General features: G+C 41.8%; 1 protein-coding gene across 2 annotated transcripts in view; it reads right to left on the reverse strand.

Annotated features, from left to right (window-relative positions):
* The window catches only part of PELI1 (pellino E3 ubiquitin protein ligase 1), a 106,938-nt gene that overhangs the window by 11,790 nt on the left and 73,381 nt on the right, over nt 1-21,767 (reverse strand). For both annotated transcript variants that reach the window (XM_073628191.1, XM_073628192.1), the window contains exons 2-6: nt 21,285-21,425; nt 8,442-8,571; nt 5,941-6,042; nt 3,840-4,037; nt 506-694 (exon numbers count right to left, since the gene is read on the reverse strand). In XM_073628191.1, the coding sequence (XP_073484292.1) occupies nt 506-694; nt 3,840-4,037; nt 5,941-6,042; nt 8,442-8,571; nt 21,285-21,355 (690 nt within the window). In that variant the 5' untranslated portion in view covers nt 21,356-21,425. The remainder of the gene's footprint in view (nt 1-505; nt 695-3,839; nt 4,038-5,940; nt 6,043-8,441; nt 8,572-21,284; nt 21,426-21,767) is intronic.

Below are 21,767 nucleotides of genomic sequence, written 5' to 3' on the forward strand. Positions count from 1 at the left end.
GAGAGGCAAGGTCTTCAAAATTTGGTGAGAGAACGCTGCAGTACAAACCAGAAGCAATATGAAAAGCCTGCTATACCCACCTAAAATCTATGATATTAAACTCGAGATCAAAAAAGGTCAAATACATAAAAAACTGAAATATTACACGAATAGCTCCACAGTGGTTGAAGCTGACTTCACATACCAGCCCTTTGCGACTCAATCTGTCATAGAGCAGCCTGTTATATAAAGGAAAATATGTTAAGATGAATCATCATCGAACATTAATTTTTTTCCATGGAGGAACAGTATGTTCTAAGCTTGACGAGATGAAATTCACTTGAAAAGTGCTATAAATAAATTTAAAGCATGAGAAAACGGATTTAAAATTAAAAGAAGTCATCCAATCAAACAAACATTGCATTTTACTGCCTCGATAAAGCAGATTCTCAGAAGGAAAATCTTAAGAAAAAACTATCCCTTAGTGGTTAAACTGACAGAAGAAAGGCTGCTGGGTGGCACATACCATCTTTCCTCTCTGCTGAGCCGAGCGGGTCTCTCTTAGGCTAAACACATTCCCACATACGGATATCTCTCTCCACACCCCTGGCTTAGAGTCCTCTGTGAATCCGTTGCGTGGATGCATAACAAGGACTCCATTTGTCGTTAACCCATCCATCTGCCCATCTATCGTCTTCCATTTGGCAGCCTTTTCCTATTACGAGGAAAGAAGCCAGGAACAATCACACACGGTTTATAGAACATCACATGCTGCAGAGAAAAATTAAGGAAGAACGCTTCTTCAAATGGGGAAAAAAATATGAATATTTTAAACACAGGTGTCACTGCACTTTTACCTACTCTCCTCGTTATGAAGACAACTGAAATGCAATACAGACCTCACACCCTGATAAACTTTTTGCTGCCGGCCATCCTATCTGCTGCAAACTTTAAGAAACACTGTAAAAGGAGGTAGATAGGAAAGGAAAAGCGCTTGCCCTTGTTTTTGATCAGTTTTAGAGATAGCAGTATACATACAGCAGCTCCAGGTTTGGTCGAATGCTAGGCTGATCCAACAGGAAAATCTCTTGACACTTCTGACTGGTTTTGGAATTTGCAGCCAAGCCTTGTCTTCTTCCATTTCTCTTGGCCCATCACTATGATTAGCAGCCTTGCTAGCCAACCAGAGTGCACAGGAGGTGATCAAGCTTTGGCACTTCAAGAGTTTTGCAGCTTTGCTTGAGATTCAGCCAGGGCAATGTATGTCCTGGTACCTCTAAGGCCCCTTTAATATGGGCAATGTCAGCCTGAAAAACCATGGCATTGAGATGCATTTTTAGGTCGCATCAGCAATATGCCAAAACTAGACAATGGTTGCTATACAGGCATGTGGAAAATTTCAATGAATGAATACTTTTTCAGGGCACTGTAGATAGGGCTGCGATGCAACCACATGCAACAGACACCTTTGCAGTGCAGTACAGAGGGATTTCGATGTGAAATCTTTATGCAAACAGGCATGCAAGAGGCGGTATATATTGGCTTCTGATTCTCTGCTAACTACAGGGCAGCTACTGCTGGCAATGCAATTCCACGCTTGTCTGCAGCTGGCTCCCTGTGCAAATGCCAGGGAGGCTGCTGCAGGTATGTGTAGGTACAACTCGAGTTTCAAAATAGTTGGGACGTTGTGTAAAAACTACATAAAACAGAATGCAATGATTTGTAAATCTCATAAACCGATATTTTATTCACAATAGAAAACATATCAAATGTTTAAACTGAGAAAATGTACCATTATCAGAAAAAATATGGAAATTTTGAAATTGATGGCAGCATCATCACATCTAAAAAACAGTTGGGATAGGGTAACAAAAAGCTTGAAAGTAAGTGGTACTAATAAAGAAAAGCTGGAAGAACATTTTGCAACTAATTAGGTTAATTGGAAACAGGTCAGTAACATGACTGGGCATCTTTGAGAGTCAGGGTCTCAGTCAGGGTCTCAGAAATAAAGATGGGCAGAGGGTCCCCAATTACTGAAAAGCTGCATCTAAAAATTGTGTAATGTTCAACGTAAAACTGCAAAGACATTAAATAGATCATCATCTACAGTACATAATATCAAAAGATTCTGGAGAAATCTCAGTGTGCAAGGAATAAGGATAAAACGCAATATTGGATGTCTGTGATCTTCGGATCCTCGGACAGCACTGCATTAAAGACAGGCAAGATTCTGCGATGGACAATCACTGCATGGGCTTAGGAATACTTTACAAAATCACTGTCTGAACACGGTCTGCGGTGTTATCAAAAATTGCAAGTTAAAGCACAATAATGCAAAAATAGCCATATCTGAACATAATATAGAAACACGGCTGTATTCTCTGGGTGGCCAAAGTGCATTTAAAATGGTCTGTTGCAAAGTTGAAAAGTATACTGTGGTCAGGAATATCTAATTTGACATTTTTGGCAACCATGGGCGTTTGCAGTCTCCGGACTAAAGAGGAGAGGTACCTTCCGGCTTGTTATCGGCGCACTCAGTTCAAAAGCCTGAATCTCTGATGGTATGGGGGTGCATTAGTGGGTATGGAATGGGCAGCTTGCACATCTGGAGAGGCACCATGTTGAAAGATATATCCAGGTTTTTTGAGTAGCATTTGCTCCCATCCAGACAATGTATTGTTCAGGGAATGACTTACGTATTTCAGCAGGACAATGCTAAATCATATACTGCATCTATTACAACAGAATGGCTTCATAGCAGTAGAGTCCAGGTGCTTAACTGGCCTGCCTGCAGCCCAGACCTTTCACCAATTAGAAAGCTTTGGCACATCTTAAAACGAAAACTACAACAAAGACGACCCAGGACTGTTGAGCAGTTAGAATCCTAATCAGGCAAGAATGGGACAACATTCCTCTCCCAAAACTCCAGCAAACGGTCTCCTCGGTTCCCAGACGTTTAGAGTGTTGTTAAAAGAAGGATGCTACATTGTGGTAAACATGACCCTGTCCCAACTTGTTTTGAGATATGTTGCTGCCATTCATTTCAAATTTGCCTTAATTATACCCCAAAATGGTACATTTTCTCAGTGATAGGTTTTCTATTTTCTACTAAGAATACAATATTGGTTTATGCGATTTGCAAGTCATTGCATTCTGGTTTTTTATGTAAATTTTATACAGTGTCCCAACTTTTTTGAAACTAGTGTTGCATTTCTATGTGCACTGCAGAGAGGTACTGCCATGAGTTTATTTGGAAAGAAGGGAAGAACAGCGAGACGCAGGAGGACTGCAAGGGTGTCAGTTTACCTACAGGAGGAACAATGGTGATCATGGTTTTCTCTCCTGTCTGACCAATAATATCCCCCTTACACTAGTTAGCCAGAGCTGTCTGAAAGTACCAACGATGTGATATTGTTGCTTATTCTGACTGAAAATTATAAGATATTTCTTATTTTTGGGTAACTGTAAAGTAGTTTTAGGAAACACAAAACTAAGCACTTTTTTGCCTGATGAGCCATGAACTTACTCGTAAGCTCTGTCCATTTGTAGATTATGATTGTAGGACTTCAGTTAAGGTGATGTTCTAAACGGACTCATACATACCAACTATCAGTGCCACACTATGGAAACGCATAGGACAAACACAATGCTTTATCATGACCCTTCCATATATTCCAATACTTAAAACATAAGTACCATGATCATCATCTATACCGTCCCCCTTTGTTATTAAGAAACATGGTAACCTTTAAATTCTTCCAAATGTACCTGACTGAAAGAGAATAAGAAACTCCAAAAATTGGAGAGTTCTCAACTGACTGGGGATAATTATCTTCATAAAATAAAAATAAATGGTTTACCCCAAGGAAAATATTCTTGGAAGAGTCGAAGCCTGCAGCATATATTCTGGCAGTAAATGGAGGATTTCGTTCGCAAATAATTCTGCATGCGAATCTGGAGATGGTGCTTTGTACAGACTGTGTATCGGAGTTGCTCTGGCTTCCTGGAACTGTGTCAGTTACCACAAAATCAATAGGGCTTTCTGTTGACCTTCCAATCTAGAAATGCATTAGAAGAGAGATAGGAATCATTGTACAGAAAGAAACAGCAACATGCAGAGAATGACTTGTCAAGACAACGAGAGCATTGTCATGGCTGAGTATTGCAAAGATGAAATCTCTCTAGACGTTCAAAAGGAAGTCTACAGTAACTTGCCATCATGTTTCATTTATTTACTAAAGCTGTGGAATAAACTGTAGCTGAAAATGACAGAGAGGGGATAGAAATTACTTTTTTTTTCTGACCTAGATTATTATGCTGCACATATGCACGATGACCATTCTTTACCCTTTAATTATAAAGCTGCAAAAACATTACAGAGTTGTGTCTTAAAGCCATTAAGGCTATGTTTACACTGATGCAACCTATCATGTGACTTAAAGTTACATGGCAAGTCAAAACCCATTTATTGGCACCTGTTCCAATGTATGCAACCAAATTTACAGCGTCTTTAACCCCTTGGCGTTGAGCGTACGCAAATATGCGCCCCCACTGGACTAGGCTTTTTTCCGTGGGGCCTCATATTTGTGCTCCCAGCACAGAGACCGGGGTCTTACTGAGCGCCCCGGGCCCATACTAACAATCGGGCCCCGGAACTCCCAATTCCAGATCACCTGATCGCTGTGATAGCCTCTGATTTGCTATCATAGTGACCAGTCACTGTGAAGCCTGTCACCATGTTTTCTCTCTCTCAATGAAGGAGAGAGATACATTATCTCTCTCTCTCTGTAAAAAAAAAAAAAAAAAAAAAAAAAAAAAAATACAAAAAAAGATACAAAAATTACCTAGGTCAAGGTTTGATCTAGGTCAGTACCAGGGTTAGTGTTTGGGTCAAAGGTCAGGGTCAGTACTTTTTTGGGCAGGATTTTTTAATTAGTATCAGTGTCACTTAATGTCAGTGTGTTTTTAGGCATTAATATTTGTTTTACCCTTAGGTACAAAGGGGTTAAAAAAGGTTCCTGCACTACTTTGATGCAACTTGAGCACCACAGAGTGTAATAAGTTGCATTAAAGTCACACTGCAAATGACGCAACTTTCAAGTTGCACTAGTGTGAACCAAGCCTAAAGGTTTGCAAAAAGGTGTTAATGCACAAAGTACCAAATTAAGCAATTTTACCTCAAGTTGCCGATCATAAGCACTAATCTTTTTCCTACAGCCAGGCTATTTGTGACTGCCACTGACTGACTGGAAATCGAATAGTTCTAATGAAACCCCCCTCATCGCCTGCAACTGCCAGAGCATTCAGCCATTGTGAAATTGTGTCCCTTGTCCCTCACTTGCAAATGCAGATGTACTGCTAAAGCCAGTCATAGCCGATTCAGCAGGGGTCGGACGAGATTTGAACCATGTATGGGCAGGCTAATTTGGCAGCCGTTCTACTGTCAATTCGACTTTAGGAGGGCCAGTATAACATTTTACATCAATGGCAGTGGGAGTAAGAAACTACCTAATGCCTGTGGTCAGAGAGGGGAGGAATATTGCCCCTTTCTTGTTGTCAATAGAAGGTATAGTAAGTGTCAGTGGGACAGTAACTGCTGGTGTCAGAGGGAGGAATTGTACCCTAAGAGCCCTTTAAATGAAAGCAAAGAGCTACATATGACCTGTTGGCCACAGTTTTGGGACCATCAACAAAGTCTATCAGGAGGCCTCCAGTTGTTGCAGAAACGGGCACTCAAACTTCACATGCAGACTTACTATTTCAAGAGTATAATCTACTACTCTTAAAATAAATAAATAAATAAATAAATTAAAAAAAATAAAAGGAGGATTAAAATAGTCTTTTATTAGGCTGTGCATCCAACAATAACAGACTTTTTTGTGTTTTAAATCAAGTTAATAAATAAAAAATTGTGACTTAAGGTCCATATTAAGGCAGAAATCCTTTGTTGAAGATTCTTACCTGAAACATGTCTGTGTTGCTGTCATGAGTGTATTCCACTACCACAGTCTGTGCCCTGGACAAAGTATAGGATATACTATGCTGGTCCTTGTTACTTATTGCCTGAAACAAAAATGTGTATAATAAGCAAGAGCACTAACATGCAGCAGCAAAAGGCAGGCACATGGCAACCTGACAAAAGACACAATAATAGTACATTGTTCAAAAAGTTATCATTTTGAAATCAAAGAACTGGCTTGTTGAAGTTTGCTAAATACAAGCACTCTTCTGTTGTGGCTTTACCTAAACATTAGAAGAGAACCCCTAGAAAAATACAAAAGGTTAACCACTTCAGCCCTGGGAAGATTTTTCCCCTTAATGCGATACGGCACTGCGTCGCTTTAACTGATAATTGCGCGGTCGTGCGACATTGCACCCAAACAAAATGTATGTCCTTTTTTTTCTCACAAATAGAGATTTCTTTTGGTGGTATTTGATCACCTCTGTGGTTTTAATTTTTTGCGCTATAAACAAAATTTCTTCATCGGTTTAGGCCAATATATATATTCTTCTACCTATTTTTGGTAAAAAAAAAAAAAAAATATGCAATAAAGCATATATTGATTGGTTTGCGCAAAAGTTATAGCGTCTACAAAATAGGGGATAGATTTATGGCATTTTTATTATTATTTATTTCTTTTTTTACTAGTAATGGCAGTGATCTGTGATTTTTATCGGGACCGAGACACTGCGGCGGACAAATCGGACACTTTTTTTTGACCATTGAACTTAATACAGCGATCAGTGCTATTAATAGCCACTGATTACTGTATAAATGTCACTGGCAGGGGAGGGGTTAACACTAGTGGGCAATCAAGGGGTTAACTGTGTTCTAACTGTGGGGGGGAATGTAGCTGACTAGAGGAGAGAGATCTTAGTAGGAACACGCAATCACTCTCCTCTTCCCTGACAGAACCGGAATTTGTGTGTTTACACACAGATCCCAGTTCATCGCGCCCGCCGGGCACATGCATCGGCTCCGGGATCACGCTGCGGGCGCCTCCAGTGGCACGAGCCCGCTACAGCGTCTTGAAGAGCTGACGTACAGCTACAACAGCTTGCGCAGAGGAGCCAACCTGCCGCAGTGTAATTGTGGCGGCTGGTCGGGAAGCGGTTAAGAGACCAGGATTCTTTATGTAAGACTACACATAAAGGTACTGGCCATAGAGCAGAAAAAAAGGACTAAAGCCTAGTACACAGTACTAGTTTACTTTTCGTTCTACCCAGTGGGCTGAATGGGAAAAAAAAAACCTGAGAACTCAGGTCGGAGCCGCTGTACTAAATATGTTAGTACAGCAATCTCCCCTGCTGTTCTATTGTGTTCTGACAGGGGGACAACCCCCCCACCAGATTACTCCACTGGCTGAGAGCAGTGATCGGGAGCCCATCAGCAGACCTTTTCGGTCATGCCCCTTTGACAGAAGTTGGCTGCAGTACACACAGCCGAAATGTCGGGCGGCACCGGCTAGTTCAATAGAAATTAGCTAGTGCCGCCTGACATTTGGCCCGTGTGTACTGGGCTTAAAACATTATCTGTCAACTTTTTTTTTGTTGCTCAGTGCAGAGAATGGTAGCTTTTAATAGATCTGGGTGAATGATTTGTGTTTTTGAATCTAGCTCTTTTGCTGCTGTCCAAGATCTCCCAAAAACTCTGCTTTAAAACCTGCTTTGGTTTTTTAAGACTTTAGTACAGTAAGCATGATCTGTCCCAGTAAAGAGACTTTTCAGAGTGACACCAATATATATAAGAGAACCATTGGCAAAAACGAGTATAAGAACCTATACTACTGTAACAGGCATTGTAAAGGACTGATAATGAAAAAGATGCAAAAAAACAAATGTCCTTAAAGCGATTGTAAACCTTTGTGTCTTATTTTTTTAAAATAACAAACATGTCATACCTCCACTGTGCAGCTCGTTTTGCACAGAGTGGCCCCAATCGCCCTCTTCTGGGGTCCCTCGGCGGCTCTCGCAGCTCCTCCTTGCATCAGATAACCCCCATGGGAGAAGCGCTCTCCCGGGGGGGGGGGGGGGGGCGGGGGTGGTTGGTTTTACCGTGTGTGCGCCCTCCCGAGTCCAGCATTTGGACACGAATGTCGGACTCAGGCCCCGCCCCCCACGTCATTGGATTTGATTGACAGCAGCGGGAGCCAATGGCTACACTGCTATCAATATATCCAATCAAGAGCCGGGACCCCGTGCAGAGAGGCAAAACGCATCTCTGCCGGGGGAATTACGGGGCTCAGGTAAGTAAAAGGGGGTCAGGTGGCTGGTTACTGCCAGAAGTTTTTTCACCTTAATGCATAGGGTGCATTAAGGTGAAAAAACACAAGGGTTTAACACCCCTTTAAAGCAGAGCAACAAATCAGTCCATGTGTGTGGTATAGAAATCCTCACATCTTTAGAAACAAAACATTTAACAGCTTCTATTTGGGAAACTAAATAACAATATGTGAACTTACCTTTGCTGCCTGGGGAGTACAGGCAATGTGAACAGTACTCGGCTTCACCCCATTGGCTTTAAGTCTCTTCAATAAAGCAAACCTGCTTTTCCTTCTTCCTCTGTCCCCATTTGGTAGAGAGCCATTGTACCTGGAGAATATTAAAGAACTACTGTAATTCTACATGAGAGTCTAAAAAATAGTAGCACAACTTTTTAACTGCAGAAAATATGTTACTGAGGAAATATATAAGAGTTTTGTACATATTTTCTTTGAGTAAAATATATTGAATATATTTAACTATTACATATTTATATTATATGTAAACTTCAATTCATGTATCAGAGTCTGAGGTTTCTATCGTGCAAAAGGATCCGTAAAGCAAGCCGCTTTGCTAAGTTGTCTTTTTAGCTAGCACATAGCGATCCATAAACCTTATTAAATGTACATGTATAAATGAAAGCTTAAATTTCAAAATTTGAAATAGAACAACGGTTTAAAAACTTAAGTAAACATACATTTGCCCCCAATTCTTAGGGTACCCATTCCTGGATAACGACTTTCATTTAAAAGTACAGTTAATCTTCATGCCTAGCTGCCCCTTAACAAAAACCCCCCCTTCCCCAACCCTGATGCATACTTACCTCAATTTAGCTGTATGCTGCAATGTTAAAACCCAGAGGCAATCTTCTTTCTACTGGCAGTATCTGTGAAGTTGATCTCCACACACTTCCATAGGACCAACTGCTAAATGTCTCTTGCATCAGGGAGGACCAACCAGAAGTTTATGAGGATCAACTAGGCAGTCATAGGCAATGAAAAGATTTTGGCCGCAGGATGTGAAGATTGTGGAAGTCAGCAGCTGCAATATTGAAGTAGCTTCTGAAGTAGGGAAGGGTAGTTTAGTTGAAGCGATATTTAACTCAGAAGCAAACATGTAGTTTAATGCAGCTTACCAATCCTGAAAAGGGGTTGTAAACCCTCGTGTTTTTTCACCTTAATGCATCCTATGCATTAAGGTGAAAAAACTTCTGACAGTGACCGCCCCCCCCCCCCCAACCCCCCCCCCCCATTTTACTCACCTGAGCCCAGTCGATCCCTCGGCGGAGACGCACTCACTCTGCCTGGGGTTCTCGGCTCTTGATTGGATAGATTAATAGCAGCGCAGCCATTGGCTCACGCTGCTGTCAATCTGGTGTCCTAACTGATTCCATGTGCAACACCATGGCAACTGCAGATTAAACAGAGGTTAAGATGGCAACTTTCTTGGTTGTAAAGGATAGGAGGGTGTAGTTCCACTAGTTCCACTTTAAAGCTGGCTTTAGACTGGTACAATATTTCACCATCCATCTTCTTTGTGTGGTTGGAAGAATCCACTGGTTGAAGAAAAAATAAATTAAACGACTATGGCCAGCTTAAGCAGTTACTTACAGCAACAGTTTTTTTTTTTTTTTTTTGCCTTTTGTGTTAAAGGTTGTAATGAATAAAAGTTGACCATTCTAAGCACTCCTGTTGGTGATAAATGGTTTGTATCAATTAGATTCAATTGCCAGAGTTATCAAAACCTCAAACAAGGGATCTCCTTTAACACACAAGTTCAAACTGGAAAGGCATTGTCACAACTTTGAAAGAAGAATTGATCTGTCAGCACCAGCCAAACAGCTACTTTGGTGAAACACATGTACGGAAACCATTTTCTTGCCAGGGAATTTGTAAAGCAATTGCCTGGCTATGATGATGATTCAAAGACTTCAAATATTTTAGGAGTCACTGACCGGGATCAAATATGCAAATCAGGAGTTATCACTTTTCACTGACTTCATTAGCCACATCCCTGTTCTTAATCGGTAACTCAAGTATGTGGGCCAGAGGAGAAGGACAGGTTTTTCAGATGAATGTCAACTTTTGTAGGCTCCATATTTCTTTCAATAAATATTTCCTCTTGTTAATTTTTTTTTTTTTTTTTATTATAGTTACCCGGAGTTCTTTTCCAAACAGCCGTTTCACTTTTCTCATGAAGGGGAAGATGTTTTGCTACATTATAGGTTAGAACATATTGTTAATATAGTTAATTATGTCTGTGTACCTGTGCAATGTATTGTTTTTTATTTTTTGACTTCTATCTAGATAAGATTTTCTGTGCATGGCTGGGTTCACACTACTGCGAATTGGATGTGGATTTCTCCGCATCCAATTCACATGAAAGGAGTGTGTGACCGGCTCTCAATGGAGCCGGTTCACACATCCCCGGGGGTGGCCGCGGAGCGCATAGCAAGAGTCCTGTGCCTCTTTGGCTCAGTTTCAGATTCAAATTCAGCCTTTAATTTGGACCCGAAACGGTGAATGGGGATGCACCGGACCCCCTGCTGCGAACTGCTCCGCACACAGCGTGAACCCAGCCTGAAGCATCTGTCATATTTGAAAACAAAGTCCTGAAGAAGCAGTATATATTACGAAATGTGTCAACTTAAAATTACGACAGCAGCTAACTAGTTTATATGTACTTTTAATATTTTTACTATTTTGTGCAGTTTCTATCTGTGATATATATTTTATGATAATGGTACAAAAAAATATTTAAGTAAAAACTGCAGTTCTTTTGTATGAATAAAATACCGCCTGGTCATCCTCGAACACCCCACTTTTTTCTCGGTTTCCATTATTTTATTTTTTAAGTTATCTTAGCTTTCAATACCAGATTCCTTTTGCCAACATGTCTGGCCGATCACATATTCTGGAGTATTCTACAGAGGCTGAATTAATTTCTTGGAGAGCAGAATCACCGAAGGAGTTAAAACAACACTGTCCAACAACTATCTATTGCAGCAGGCCTCTGGTTAGAGCTGACATGCTACAAATGTTCCAGATAAACAGACATCAATCCTTTGAAGTTCCAACTCCATCATGCTGCTTGGCTCCAAAACCTAAAAGAACAGGCTTCACTGCCCTTGTGACACTGTTCTCAGCAGGTCGAGTCAAAGAACCAAACAAGTACTTCCAAAAAGCTTTGGCCAGAGACACACCTTAAAGCCCAATTCCCCAGTAAATACCCAAACCCTTTTTCCTCCCCGCACCTAGTAGTTGTTACATCAAAATCTTGATGCAGCATGTTCATGAGGTTTCTGCTCTTCTCCCAATCCTTGAACTGGAGGCATCCTTTGGGTAGAGTAGATTGGTGCAAACCAGCACTGGCAGACCAGTTGATGGCTACGCCTTCTGTAGTCCAGACTATAGTGCATCTACAATTGCACTGACTTCCATGTTGAGTTAGGCGGGGTGTCATTTAATCTTGATGTGGGTCAGTGGGCTTAATATTTTTTTCAAACAAATTTTTTTTCTTTAACCAATTAACCACTTTAGCCCCTGGACCATTTGGCTGCCCAAAGACCAGAGCACTTTTTGCGATTCGCTTTAACTAACAATTGCACGGTCGTGCGAAGTGGCTCCCAAACAAAATTGATGTCCTTTTTTCCTACAAATAGAGCTTTCTTTTGGTGGTATTTGATCACCTCTGCGGTTTTTATTCTTTGCGCTATAAACAAAAAATAGCGACAATTTAAAAAAAAAAAGCAATATTTTGACTATAATATACCCCTAAATATATTAAAAAAAACTATTTTTTCCTCAGTTTAGGCCGATATGTATTCTTCTACATATTTTTGTAAAAAAAGAAAAAAAAAAAAAATCTGCAATAAGCGTATATTGATTGGTTTGCACAAAAGTTATAGCGTCTACAAAATAGGGGATAGTTTTATGGCTTTTTTATTCTTATTTTTTTTACTAGTAATGGCGGGGATCTGTGATTTTTATCGGGGCAGCGACATTATGGCGGGCACGTCGGACAATTCTGGCACATTTTTGGGACCACTGGCATTTTTACAGCGATCAATGCTATAAAATTGCATTGATTACTGTAAAATGTTACTGGCAGTGAAGGGGTTAACAACTAGGGGGCAGTGAAGGGGTTAAGTGTGTCCTAAATGAAGGGGGGATGGGACTGTGCAGGGGAGATGACAGATTGCTGTTTATACTCTGTATGAACAGACGACCCTTCTTGTTCTCCCCTCAGAGTACCAGAAACTGTGTGTTTACACACACAGATCCCGGTTCACTGTGTGCCCCGAGCGATCGCGGGAGCCTGGTGGCGATCGTGACCGCCGGGCACTCACATCAGCTCAGTGGGCGAGCAGGGGGCGAGCGCACGCGCCCCCTAGTTTCCGTCTATGTTACTGACGTAACATGATGGCGATTCGCGCAGCCAAGCCATGTTGCCGCAGTATAACTGCGGTTAAGGACCGCCCCATGTACATTTACTGCGGCAGGGCGGCCCTTAAGCACAAAACTGCGTACCTGTATGTGATAGCTATTGTCAGCTCTGGGGCACGTGCGATGACCACTGAGACCCGCCGATCGTTCATAGGAGAGGCAGAGCGGCCTTCTAAATAAAGCAGACCGCTGTTCTGCCAGAGAGGGAGATCTTGTGTTCCTGCTAATTATGAACACAGATGTCTCTCTTCCTCCAGTCAGTCCATCCCCCACACAGAAAGCATTCCCTAGGACAGTGATGGTGAACCTTGGCACCCCAGATGTTTTGGAACTACATTTCCCATGATGCTCATGCACTCTGCAGTGTAGTTGACCATCATGGGGAATGTGTAGATAAGTACTTGTGCACTACTATGTGTGAACTAAAGTTAATAGAATCCATTAACCATCTCAATACAGGGCATTTTCACCCCTTCCTGCCCAGGCCAAATTTTCAGATTACAGCACTGTCGCACTTTGAATAACAATTGCACGGTCATGCATCACTGTACCCAAATAAAAATTTTTAGCATTTTTTTCCCCACTAATAGAGCTTTCTTTTGGTGGTATTTGATCACCCCTGCGTTTTTTATGTCTTGTGCTATAAACAAAACAAGAGTGACAAGTTTGAAAAAAAAAAAACACAATATTTTTTACTTTTTGCTATAATAAATATCCATTTTTTTTTTTTTTTTTTTAAACAAATTTTTTCCTCAGTTTAGGCCGATACATATTTTTCTACATATTTTTGGTAAAAATTATCGCAATAAGCGTATATTTATTGGTTTGCGCAAAAGTTATAGCATTTTTTTTTTTACTAGTAATGGCGGCGATTTTTTATCGTGACTGCAATATTGCGGCGGACACATTGGACACTTTTGACACATTTTTGGGACCATTCACATTTATACAGCGATCCGTGCTATAAAAATGCACAGATTACTGTATAAATGTGACTGGCAATGAAGGGGTTAACCAGGAGGGGGGTGCTGTAGGGGTTAATTATGTTCCTAAGGAGTGATTCTAACAGTGGGGGGAGGGGACTCACAAGGGGAGGAGACCGATCGGTGTTTCTCTGTTTAAAGAACACACCATCTGTCTCCTCTCCTCTGACAGGACGTGGATCTGTGTGTTTACAATACGCAGATCCACGGTCCTGCTCAGTTACCGGGCAACCACGGGTGCCCGGCGGACATCGCGGGCACCGCGCACGCACACCGGGACCCGAGTGATGCGGTGGGCACGCGCCCCCTGGCGGGCCTGGAAGGCCGTCACGTCATATGACGACAGTGGATGGACCGCAAGTGGTTAAAGACTGCTGCCAATAAAGAAAAAAAAAATGTGAAGACAACAACAGGTAGCGAAAACAAGGAAGAATGGGAAATGTAGGTCCAAAACATCTGGGGTGCCAAGATTCAAAATCACTGCCCTAGGAGCATACTTAACCATTTGATAGCCTCTGATGTTAACCCCTTCCATACCAGTGTCATTTATACAGTGATCATTTTTTAGCACTGATCACTGGTCCCCAAAAAGTGTCACTTTGTGTCAGATTTGTGGGCTGCAATGTCGCAGTCCCGCTAAGAATCGCTGATTGCCGCCATGACTAGTAAAAACAATTTAAAAAAATTAAGTCCATAAATTTATCCCATAGTTTGTAGATGCTATAACTTTAGCGCAAACCAATCACTATACGCTTTTTGGGATTTTTTTTTTTTTACCAAAAATATGTAGCAGAATACATATTGACCCAAATTGATGAAGAAACTTGATCTTTTACTTTTTTTTTTTTTTAATTAGATATGTTTTATAGCAGAAAGTAAAAAATACTGTTTTCATTTTCAAAATTGTCGGTCTTTTTTGTTTATAGTGCTAAAAATAAAAGAAAAAATAAAAACGCATAGGTGATCAAATACCACCAAAATAAAGCTCTATTTGTGGGGAAAAAAAGGACATCAATTTTATTTGGGTACAGCATTGTACAACCACGCAATTATCAGCTAAAAAAAACGCAGTGCTGTATCGCAAAAAAAAAATGGCCTGGTCATTAAGGGGGTAAAACCTTATGGAGCTGAAGTAGTTAAACAAGGCTTAAGGAGTTTACATCCCAATTGAAGTCATGTTTATTATTATGAAGCCACATGTAAAACATATGTAAACTTAATTATACGCTTTACAACCATTTCCACCTGCTTTGTGTTAGCTATATGCTTGAGATCTGGAAACAGTGTTCTAACAGAGAGCAGCAGTAGATATTTTCAGTGTACATGCCCCCTGTCCAGTCCAATTAACAAAGCTCACCTTGAAGAGCCATGTTGATGGGGGCACTGTGCCAGGGTCATGTCAGACTCATGCAATCTGGACCTTTGTGTTTCTTGTGAGAACAGCAGTCTGGACCTACAGCTTGCTACCATAGCAGGGCAACCTGATATAGTTTTAAAGCACTAACACATAATAAAAAAAACAATGATAAACTCTTCATTTGTTATGCAGCAGGACTGCATTGCATTAATAAAAATATCATAACACAGCATCTGTCAGTGGCAAAAAGCAGCCCCCCCCCCCCCCCCCAACAAGTTTATAGAGAAAAACATGGAGCCAAGTCTCCTGCTGGGGGGGCTCTCCCAGGAGGCTGAGGTATTGGCTTACAGTTCTGTGTGTGACTTATGTAGACAGCAGAGAGAACAGAGACCCAGGCTCAGTGGCAGCCCGTGCACTGTGGGCGCCGCCCCCCCGTCCATGTGCCCAGCCACTTTCAGCACGCATGGATTCCTATAGCGGGGGTGGGATTTTCTAATAGGCTTCAAAATAGGGTGGGCTTGAGAGCCGGGGGGGTGGGGGGGTCAGGGGTGGATGCAGAGCCAGAGCCGCGGGCGATGCAGAGTAGGGGGGGGGGGGAATCGGGGGGCGATGAACTGCCAGAGCCACGCAGGGGGGGGTGATGCACTGCCAAAGCCACGCGGGGGGGTGGTGGTGCACTGCCAAAGCCATGCGGGGGGGGGGGGGGGGTGATGCACTGCCAAAGCCACGCGGGGGGGGTGATGCACTGCCAAAGCCACGCGGGGGGGGTTGATGCACTGCCAAAGCCAGGCGGGGGGGGTTGATGCACTGCCAAAGCCAGGCGGGGGGGGGGGGAGAGGTGATGCACTGCCAAAGCCAGGCGGGGGGGGGGGGTGATGCACTGCCAAAGCCACGCGGGGGGCTGATGTACTGCCAGAGCCACACCGGGGGGGGGGGGGATGGGACGATGCACTGCCAGAGCCACACGGGGGGGGGGTTGTTGGTGGCGATGCATTGCCAGAGCCGCGGGGGGGTTGTTGGGCGCAATGCACTGCCAGAGCTGCGGGGGGGGTGTTGGGGGCGATGCACTGCCAGAGCCGCAGGGGTGGGTGGGTTTGCACTGCCAGAGCCGTGGGGGGGGGGGGGGTTGATGCACTGCCAGAACCCAGAGTTTGCGCCCTCCCCAAACATTTTGAGCACCAGCCGCCACTGCCCAGGCTGGTGCTATGGATTTAGGCTAGTACACACTACAGAAGGATATGCTTTGTCCACTTTATATGCCTGAGGATAACAACCACTTTAAAAGTTGCTTTATATTGGGAAGATGGAGTAGGGTTTTAAAAACTAAAACCAGGTAGTATAGGACGGTCAATGGGCGTTGCAACGAACAACTTGTAAAGGTGAGATATTAAAAGTACAGTTTACTAAAACAGACTATACAGGTTTGTAAAGAACTGGGATATCATTCAAGATATGATTGAGTGTTAAGTCATCTACCTTCTTGGCTGCACTGGAGATTTCATGATTATTTTGATTGAGTAGTTAGGTCACTGCTGTGATTACTTCATTTACTTCTCAAATAATGTTTTTTAAACTTTTATTTTTTCCACAACAAATGCATACAATTTATTAAACAAAACTCTTGTCTCCAGTTATCCTACTAGTTAGACATTCCATTAGCATACAGTGAATATGTAAATATTTATAAACAATAATATACTACACACACATTATATATATATTTATATATTACACACATACATACACATACACAGTGGGTAAAATAAGTATTGAACACGTCACAATTTTTCTAGGTAAATATATTTCTAAAGGTGCTATTGACATGAAATTGTCACCACATGTCAGTAACAACCCATGCAATCCATACACACAAAGAAACCAAAACAAATAGGTTCAGAAAAAGTTATGTGTAATAAAATGGAATGACAGGGAAAAAGTAGTCAACTCTGGAGTGTCTAACCATTTGCCCCAGAGTTTTATAAATTTATCTGGGCATCGCCTATGTTCTCGTTGCAAAACTTCATTTACAAAGAGTAAGTTGGGGGAGCCATGGAAATCCATTTCTGTGATATCAACCTTTGTGCTATATACAACAAACGAAGAATTGCCGTATACATCTGAGGAGTATAAATCTTGCCATTCAGCCACCGTAATACACATATCTTGGGCTCCAACAGGACATTAAGTTCCAAACACCTTATTAATAGTACCCAGGACTAAGGTCCAATATCTAACAAACTTAGGACATCTCCACAACATACGCACCAATGTACCAACCTCCCTTTTACATCGTGGGCATAAAGGATTACTTACCGTAATTTACACTCAGATGTGCATGTTAACCAACTGAATATATAAAAGCCAATAATAAATGTAGGATATATACTTGCAATTAGTATCTACATTTTATGATACCACACCTATAACAACAATAAAAAACTTTTCTACAACACAATCAGGAATATCATCTAAAAATTAAAATCTAGAGAATGGCAGCAATGCACAAAAACACACCTGAACATGGAGATCACCAAGGAAAAGGCAATCTTCTTAGTTTAAACTTGTAAATTGTGTATCGTACCAGTGGATCCCTACTTTCTAAAAAGTCCTCAAGCCTTGTGTTCGTTTTAAACATTGCTGACCTGCCTTTGAACATGTATACCTACTATCTCTAATACTTTAACTCACTGAAACCTAACAAATATACAGATCAGGAAAGTTATAGAAGTCCTTATTTACTTATTCCCATCACAAACTCAAAATCATCGAATTAAAAGCCTAAGGGACATAACCTTCTATCGGTGTGATGTGTCGCTTGTTCTGCTGTCCCCTGGTTTAGTATAAATATTCCTCCTTCGATCCTCCCCCCTACCTCTGCCGCCATAATCTTCCTGTGTGGCGGGGGTTAATAAGAGTTCAGGAAGCTGTAACAAGCACTCATCAATGGTACCCAACTATGCCCACCCTTTCCGCCCATCTCCTTCATACAAAGAAGCCGTACTATTGCTTCTATAGAATGAAACACAATCTATGCATGGAGGTGACCCTTTTAATAATCTGTCCTCCATTCCTGGCCAGTTTTTATTCATTTGATGAGTGCCTGTTAAAGCACACTAAGCTCTTTTAACCCACTCAGCACCAGATCAGGGCAGCAGGGGTGGGGATCAGAGGAGGAAGATTTGTACTAAACCAGGAGACCGCAGCACAGGGGACACATTACACTTACAGTAACAACCCATGTGCTGATATATATTTTTTTACCTAATAAAGCTTAGGCTTAAGGGAAGGTTCACATTAAAGCAGAGACTTGCGTTTTTCTGTAGAAGATAAAAGGCAGCTCTCCACAAGGGCATTCAGAAAAACAGTGGTTTGCATTTTCAAACTGCGGGGCATAGAAGTGCAGAAAAAACATAACAAAATCAGACATGTTAGATTTTTCCACATCGCCCACAGCCGACTGCGTGTACCTGCACTTCTATGCACGGCAGCTGAGCTGTGACAAGTCTGTTAAAGTTTAGAAAAGAAAGTGGAAACAGTGCCTTGTGCTGCAAAGACGCAAGGCACCACTGCGATTGCCATTCGCAGAGAAAAACAGAAAGCTTTTCTCTGCAGACAGTGTGAACCTCTCCTTAAAGTGGAGCTCCACCTAAAAGTGGAAGCTCTGCTTATCTGCCTCCTTTCCCACTCCGGTGCCACATTTGGCACTTTTCGGGGGGGGGGGATGTGGGGGGTAGCGGGTACCTGTTTTTGACAGGTACCCTCTCCCACTTACAGTTAGGAAGTTCAGCACTCCTTCTACTTCCCCCCCGCCATCGGGCCTTTCGCAAAGCGAAAAAAGGTTGCAGTTCAGCTAGTAAAATAAGTATTTGATCCCCAAGTAAAACATGACTTCGTACTTGGTGGAGAAACCTTTGTTAGCAAGCACAGAGGCAAGACGTTTCTTGTAGTTGGTTACCAAGTTTGCACACATCACGGAGATATTTTGGTCCACTCTTCTTTACAGATCTTCCTTAAAGGTTTCTTGGCTGTCTCTTTTCAACTCAAAGTTTCATCTCCCTCCATAAATTTTCTATAGGATTAAAGGTCTAGACACTAACTAGGCAACTCCATGACCTTAATGTGCTTCTTCTTGAGCCACTCCTTTGTTTCCTTGGCAGTATGTTTTGGGTCATTGTCATGCTGGAAGACTTATCCATGACCCATTTTCAGTGTTCTGGCTGGGGGAAGAAGGTTCTCATCCAAACTTTTACAATACCTGTCCCCGTCCATTGGCCCCTCGATGCGGCAAAGTCGGCCTGTACCTTTAGCAGAGAAAGCACCCCAAAACATCATGTTTCCACCTCCGTGCTTGACTGTAGGGATTGTGTTCTTCGGGTCACAGTCAGCATTTTTCTTCCTCCATACACAGCGAGTCGAGCTCAATTTTGGTCTCATCTGACCATAGCACTTTCTCCCAAACCTTCTCTGAATCATTTAGCTGTTCATTGGCATGACTGCACACGTGTCTTCTTGAAGAGGGGGACTCGCAATGTTTGGAAGAAAAAAAATGCTGACTATGACCCCAAGACCACCATCCCTACAGTCAAGCACGGAGGTGGAAACATTATGCTTTGGGGCCGTTTCCCTGCTAAAGGTACAGATCGACTTTGCCACATTGAGAGGCCAATGAATGAGGCCATGTGTTGTATTGTAAAATCTTGGGTGAGAACCTTCTTCACCCAGTCAGAACACTGAAGATGGGTCATGGATGGGTCTTCCAGCATGACAATGACCCAAAACATAATGCCAAGTAGAGCTGCACAAAGCAAAAAAAATGTGATTCTCATTTTAGCCAGAATCGTACAGCTCTACTGCAAAGGCAACAAAAGGAGTGGCTCAAGAAGACGCACATTAAGGCCATGGAGTGGCCTAAACAGTCTCTAGATCTTAATCCTATAGAAAATTTATGGAGGGAGCTGAAACTTCAAGTTGCCAAGCAACAGCCAAGAAACCTTAAGGATTTAGAGAAGATCTGTAAAAAAGAGTGGACCTAAATCCCTCCTGAGATGTGTGCAAACCTGGTAACCAACAAGAAACGTCTTTCCCTCTGTGCTTGCCAACAAGGGTTTCTCCACCATTCTCCAAGTCATGTTTTGCTTGGGGATCAAATACTTATTTGACTCACTGAACTGTAATTTAAACTTATAGCATTAGTATCATGTGTTTTTTCTGGATTTTTGGATGATATTCTGTCTCTATCATTTAAAATACACCTATGATAAAAATTATAAACCCTTAACTTTTTTGGGCAAAATCTGTAGGGGATCAAATTATTTTCCCCACTGTATAAACTGGGAATGCCCAAAAATCTACTAATAATCGGGAGACCACTAGATCTTTACTGCAGTTTAGCTTTGATTTTTCGATCCCACGGGCCCTAGCACATTTTTTACTGGGGCTTCCTTCATGAAACATGATCAAAACTGCTGTCAGACTGATTAACCATGTTCTAATAGCAGCCAGGTGTCTAATTGCTTTGAAATGGATACAATCATTGCCTCGATCTGGTATGTTATCTTGTCCGCTATTTACAGTAATAGGCCATTACGGGTCGATAATTTTCTAGACACGATTGCTTTCTTTGCTATATAGCTGTCATGTATTTGATATATATATTTAGCCTGATTAGCCCATTCTTTTTGAAACATGAATGGCCTTATGGAAATTTCTTTTGGACATTGTTATTCATTGTGTATTGTTTTCTTGGTGTATATGCTACCTCATTCTCACTTTTTGGAAAGTTGTACCTTATTTTCTGTCTATGATAAGCAGTTTCGATAAAAAAAACAAAAAACGTTAAAAGCAGTAGTAAACCGCATTAAAAAATAAAATAGGCAGTTTAGGTTATAATGTGCTAGTATGCATCGACCACCTTTAGCGAAGTGAAACTAAAGTCTGTAAAAAATTTTTTTTAGCTTGGCTCCAATAGTCCAATGCCCACAAGGTCCCTTGCCGGTACCCTCTCCTTTTCTTCTGCTGGGTGCCGATCTTCACCCATTTTGACTGACCTCCGCAAGATGAATGAACTCCCCAGTCATCCCAGCACACAAGCATTGTGCTGAAATTTATACCGAGCTGCACAGTGGCAGTAGCTACTTGGAACTAAACCAAATTTATACATCAACATCTGTAATAAAGGCCATCCTTGTCTGAAACAAGGTGAAGGAACAAAGATCAAGCAAGGCTCATGATTGGGAAGGGGAAGAACATAGTACTCACCCCAGTACAATGAGCTCCCCATATTTCACAGGTGCCTTGGCGGGATGGTTTTCTTGATCGGGAGAAAACATGAGCGTGGCTGTTGCTTATACCCCAATCAGTCTTATCAAGAATTTTGGTGCACTTTTTTCATTATTTTGCCTAGAAGAGAAAGAATAAAGACATCATGAGATCAGTAATTATACTAATCCTATCAAATGATGGGGTACATATAAAAGACCAAACCACCAATAAAAGAAGTCAATTTCTATAATAATGTTTAACCCTTTCATGACAGAATATTTTTGCCTTCAAAGTTTCCTCTGTTAGCAAACGCCTGGTTACAGCAAGTGTACAGTACATGTTCATGAATATACTTCCATGTAGAAACTAAAAATTATGTTCAGTCTGTGTGAAATACAGAAGATTAAGGTGCCATAAAACGACCCCTTGCACAACCCAATCCAATAGCCAGCTGTAACATCAGAATGAGAGTTGTGCCAT

This window comes from Aquarana catesbeiana, linkage group LG04, assembly GCF_042186555.1.
Source record: "Aquarana catesbeiana isolate 2022-GZ linkage group LG04, ASM4218655v1, whole genome shotgun sequence".
In the NCBI taxonomy this organism is placed as follows: Eukaryota; Metazoa; Chordata; class Amphibia; order Anura; family Ranidae; genus Aquarana; species Aquarana catesbeiana.